Source organism: Macrobrachium nipponense, chromosome 20 (assembly GCF_015104395.2).
Source record: "Macrobrachium nipponense isolate FS-2020 chromosome 20, ASM1510439v2, whole genome shotgun sequence".
NCBI lineage: Eukaryota > Metazoa > Arthropoda > Malacostraca > Decapoda > Palaemonidae > Macrobrachium > Macrobrachium nipponense.
The window spans coordinates 38,755,056-38,761,055 of record NC_061089.1 but is presented as its reverse complement, the minus strand read 5'-3'; the positions used below and the strand labels follow the sequence as shown (position 1 = coordinate 38,761,055).

Sequence of the window (6,000 nt, the reverse complement as noted above, 5' to 3'; positions counted from 1 at the left end):
CTAGTTGAGACATACGTAAGGCAGAGAGAGAGAGAGAGAGAGAAGGTAGCATAGGATACCAAAGAGAGGTTGCTCTGTTCAAGCAAAAGTTGTTTTTCAACCCCTTGAAAATAGATGAGTTAAGCTTATTTTTTTATCGTCTACCCATCCCGTACAGGACGCAGCCGAGAGGGAGATTCCTATAGAAGGATTATGTGGGAATACTTGAGATTGCCTCAGATTATGGATTCTTCCATGAAAACGATATTTCATTTTATTTGTAGTAACTTTTACTATGAAACTGTTTACTATCACGATAAAGTAACTCTTATCTCTTTCAATTTGTCAAAAGAGGACTTGCTGACTCATAAATTAATGTGGAGTGGAATCCTCCGTGACGTCGCGGGGATGACGAGCTCATATTCTTGTTCTGAACACGTATGGGTGCCCACCTAGACAAGAGGCCTCATTCACCACCCATTTTCACACCCATAGATGATAGATAGAAGTAGAACGATTCATTTTATTCCGAGAGACCGAGACTCACGTGCAGTAAAGAGGCTGATATCTCTCTCTCTCTCTCTCTCTCTCTCTCCTCTCTCTCTCTCTCTCTCACGGGATTCGGTTCTATTACCTTAACGTAACTCATATTTTTTGTACAAATTGGTCACTGTTTAGTTTCTTAGTAACGTAATAACTTAAGGAATCTGAACATAGTGTTATTGTTATGTTTGTGTGGCGCCACAAAAGTGTTGAAAAAGTAACAGGCCTTCCTTTTGAGTGAAACTGTAGTGGTAAAAGGTATTGTGTGTTACAAATATTCTGAAGTGCACTTTAAGGTTTTATTTACAGTGGTTGGATAAAATTATTAATTTTTATGCATTTTTCTTTTATTTTGTTGTTTTGACATGTCCATTTCATGTGTTTAATGTTTGTACTGTCGTTGCTTTTATTGCTTTTCCGTATTATTCTACGGTTTTATATTCTCATTTTGTTTAATTAATGTGAATGTTTCTTATTGTATAATTGTTTTAATCTAACACTTGTGAATTGATTTGCAGTTAATCAAATTTCTTTTAAAATTTAATTATTGCTTTATGGTTTGAATTTTACTTGAATAATTCCATTTTTTACTATTTAATTTTCTTGATATAATTTATAATTTTGATTCAAGAATTAATTAAACTTTTGTTTTCAAGTAACAGCAAATTACCCTGAGATTGTGAACTTCACTTATAATTTTTTAATTCAGAAATAAATTTTTGTTTAAAATTGTAATGAGCATTTTATTTACTACCAGTATACATTTTAATTTTGTCTAGGTGGAAATATAGAGTGGTAATTGGGCTGTTTTCCCTCAAGTGAGTTTGAACCAGGGAAATGATTACTTTTAAAATTGCTGAAGGAGTGATGCCCTTTAATTAAGATTACCTCACACCTATTTTAATGAATTAAGTCTGACTTTTTTCATAATTAATAAGTTCAATAAGGGATCACTGTTACCTTTAGAGTATTCAGTCTTTTTGTATTTGTGATGAAGTTTCAGGTGTCAGGCTATTGTGAGGTAACTAATAACCAGGTACTTGACCAGGCCGTGCATCAAGTACAAATGTGTCCCAGATCCGAGATTAAGTCTCTTGCTTTAACAAGTACAAATGGTAAGTGAGTAACCAGATGCCTGGCACTTCGTTACAATATATAGCATACATAGCATATATATATATATATATATATATATATATATATATATATATATAAGCCCACTCTCCCCTTCTCACGAACGCCACTCGGGACTCAAAATGTCAACAATATCCACTAAGGTCTAACTTCTCATTAGTGGGAGTAATAAAAACCAATCGTCTGTAAATACCCATTCCAATTACTACCGTAATGCTTGTGGAATTGGCTACGCAAATTTAGGATACTCAGATCAGCCTAGGGCAAATAACCCAAACTCCTTAAGAGACTGAAATTCCTCCGACAACAATCAGGAATTATACACATGTTTTGCCGAATTCGGATACTAGGTCTTATCCAGCCTATCTCTAACGACAACTTTTGTTGTTATATGCCCATAGGCTACCACACTATGATTTTTATGTCTGTAAAAGCTAGTTTTCAAAAACGCTCCCAAAGTAAAGTTTTAAGTAGACTGAGGCTGCCAAGGAAACATTTGATCAAATATCTATTGAGTATTTCAAAACAGAAACTTTATCCTCTTATTTCATTGGTGAATATTTAATTTTAGTAGCTGAAACAGAATGCACGTATCCCTCATTATATATCAAGCCTAGTTGACAACAGAAAATTATAATTCCTGAAAGAATAGATCATCTTTGGGTAGACTACTTCCTTTACCACTCATTCAAGAAATAATCTGGACATTTCCCTTGAACCTTGAGTCTCCTAAACACCGCCTTTCATGACATATTTCTTTAATTAACTTCCAATGTTCGAAGCAATGGTTCGTTCTTTGTAAAATTCCTTCGATAAAACCTTTCGTAATCTCGATTTCAACGTGTAATGCAACTAGCCTACATCATTAACATATCACAAAAACCCCCTGGAACTTCAAATTTTAAATCCATGAAGGTTGGAACTTCATTTCGTAGCCCCTCCAAAGAGAACATAACAAGCGGGCATGGGTCCATTCAATCTATGCACCCAGAAACTCCGAACCTGTATTTTGGGAATATCTGCCATTTACGATACGGCCAATCTTTTCTAAAACCAGTCCTCTTACTTTTACAACCTGAAACATATCATGCAGGGTTAATAGCAACAACCTAAACAAGGGACACATTTTAAAAAGTTTCTTTGCCCTATAAAAACACATATTCTTTATAAATACTCAAGTAACTGCAGCCCATTGCTTTGTAAATGCTAAAAATTCCCTTCGCTACTGCTGTCTGCGATATCAGAACAAAGCATAGCTTAAGTTCCACTACCTGTATAATAATAACCATTTGGAAACCCATATTACTCAAGTTATGACTAAAGGCTAAGATATGTGCGTGTCTCTTATTCCTTCAAACTTTCCCCATTCAGTATGTGTTTATTATTGTCCCTATTCAGCAATGCAGACTGGAAAGAACTTATAGTAAGCAACTCCAGTAACTGGAGTCTTGTACGGCTGTAATTTTTGGTTTCCCTAATCCAAACAGTTGTTGAAAATTAAACCTTTTCCTCTAAATTTTTGTTCTAATATTTTTCTACAAATCTGGCTTTCCTGCCCTTCAATATAAGGATATTACAGATGTTTCTTCGTATAATCAACAAATAACTGTGAATCATTGTCGACTACTTTCAAATGCTAACAGATATTGTGAAATTGGAGGATCAGTAGTTTCGACAAATCCTTTATTCTCCACTGAAAGAACTTCAAACTCTTGGTCTTCTTGAGTAATATTGAGGCAACTCCGTTTTTCCTTTTTTCTGTACAAAACCCCATCACGCTAAATGTGTTTCCAGAAACATCTAGAAATTTTTACTATAATTTAACATGAAATGTTAGTTTCTTCAACTAAATGCTCAGAAAACCAAAGAATTATACGAAATCAATCTCTACAACTGGCCAGTTTTAGATTCTTCTTTGATAAAAAGTTTTAGATTTTAGCCTAACTTAGGGAATCCATGCCGATTCAAATCTAACCTAAGCTTACGTCAACATCAAGGGCGTAAATTAACATGAACCCTAAAGCACCATACCCATTCGCGCAGTCGTACCCGTAGATCAATGTGAGCAGGAAGCAAATTCCCCGATATATATAGTACTAGTATTGCTCCACCCTGGTTTTTTGCCATGCCCCGTTAGGTAAGGTTAGCTCATGAAACGCCAAGGTCATGTAGGTGTGGGAAACATAATAAAATTATTTTCAAGAACATACTATGGTTAGTTTTTAAGATATGGCGTCCCGCTTTCTTCAGGGAAAGTCCCGGTACCTGGATATGGTTCGGGAATACGCGAGAGCGGGAAAGGCCGTATGTGCACGTGAGCACGTACGCGTTTGGAGGAAAGCGCAGGCGTCAACTCACCAAAGCTTTGAGTGATCCAGATGCCGAACATATCTAGATGAAGGAGCGACTTGTAGCAGGACTCCCCGGCGCGGTGATTCATGAAGAGGTGGTAGATGGTGGAACCGACCCAGGGACTCACTGTTGATACTAAGTGTGTCCAAGGTAACAACGGAACATTGATTTCTGACCACGGTAACAACGTCTGCCACCATAACAAGATGTATAGCATCGGGACACCTGTCGACCACAGAGAGAAAAGGGAATTAGCTTGCGATCACATCACTTGGGAAAAAGGTCTTCTAAAATATAAAACAGTATAAGCTTTTTCTTGGCATGCATACATCTCACAAAATCTTTTATGCGAATAAATTTCCTTGTCATTAAAATCATTGGGAAATGTAAAGCATAGACAAACCTGGTAGCCAGAGAGAAAATCGAAATAAATAATATTCATGTATTACATCAAAGAACACTTACACAAGCACGTATGTTGTAAGACATTTTATTTCAAAATATTCAGAAATATTAATCACCGTCAACTCCGCCAAATGCTTTTCTTTTTTTGTATAATCTACTGAAAATATTAAAACATTAATTTTTCTAAGAGAACATATTTTTTTTAAATATTAAAACAAAAATTTTACATCATAACATAGTTAACAAAGTTTTATAATATATTAACATTTGACTCCGTTAAAAAGTTAAAAGGAGTAATCAGGCTCGGGTTCAATTTCCCGAGCAAGACGGAACACTTCCAGCACGCGCTGTGGAAGTCTATTTTGTTTCTCTCGTGAAAGTCTATTTTGTTTCTCTTAAGTACCTGATAGTTAAAAGATTACGGTGGGTCGTAATGACACGGAACCCATCTAAACCACGCTAAGTGCCAATACTTGCTGGTCTTTCTCTCCATAAAGAAGACAGTATTGGAAAGGGAAGTAATTCAAGTCACCAGGAGTGAACATTTTTTCTTTAAACAAAATTCTTCTGAACAACATAAGCATTCCCCTCTACCTGGAATGATTCCTCGTAAATTTGGGTAAGATAAAAAAAAAAAGTCCAAATCCATCGCTCCAAATGACTGGAGCCTCAAAGTCAAAATATTCCGTTTCTGTTTTCGTGTATGCCATGGTTTATTTCGTTGTTCATTTCATTTTCTTTTTCTCCTTGCGTAAGCCGAGGTGCAATTTTGAAATATGTTATTTTTGGATCAAAATGATCGCTATTGCATAGGTAAAACGAGGCAGTAAAAGTAAACGTGTAATTTCACTAAACCGTGAAATAACACGAAAGTCAGTCAAGTTGCTTTATAAACCATGTCAAACATATATCAACTTTAGCATGACTGTTTGACCATTTATAATAATTATAAATAATTTACAAAACTTTACACACAAGCAAGGGAAAATGAAAAACAACTTTGACCGTAGCTGACAGATATTTACATTAAGAACACAAAAACATGAACACGAGCACAATTTTTCAAACACGAAAAACACAGGCAATCAATTCACAAATACGCAATCACAAATCAAAAGTACAGGTGATATTTTAAAACGGTTTATATTATTCCCATAAACTGAAGAATGTTATATATCCATTAGATATCTAAACTTTGGAAAAATCCACTGACGTTCGCAAGAATCCTATTAACTTCTGGGCCTTCGAAATTTCCTTGTCAACCAAGGCCATTTGTAATTCGAATTGTACAGCTATCTCTGCAATGTTTCTAATTTATCATCAGTCAAAGTCCGTACAATCATAGGAATGAGAAAAAATGGCAACTTGTGATAGTGGCTATTATGAAAAAGAGATACACAGGTCCATACGCCAAGGTCACCTAACATGCGAGAGAAATAAAGAAAAAACTGACCTTTAAACAAAGAGAAAATCTGGCCTTTAAGCAACAAAACAAGATACTAAGCTGAACAAGCACTGCTACGAGGACTGCTTGCGCTAACAGTCCTCTTCAAAGTCAATTCAGCAGCATAACAAGTCAATTGGAAG

General features: G+C 35.6%; 1 protein-coding gene across 2 annotated transcripts in view; it reads right to left on the bottom strand.

Moving 5' to 3' along the window:
- LOC135225032 (progestin and adipoQ receptor family member 4-like) overlaps positions 1-6,000 on the bottom strand; it is a 111,758-nt gene that overhangs the window by 41,127 nt on the left and 64,631 nt on the right. For both annotated transcript variants that reach the window (XM_064264318.1, XM_064264314.1), the window contains exon 2: positions 4,015-4,233. In XM_064264318.1, coding sequence (XP_064120388.1) covers positions 4,015-4,233 — 219 coding nt within the window. The remainder of the gene's footprint in view (positions 1-4,014; positions 4,234-6,000) is intronic.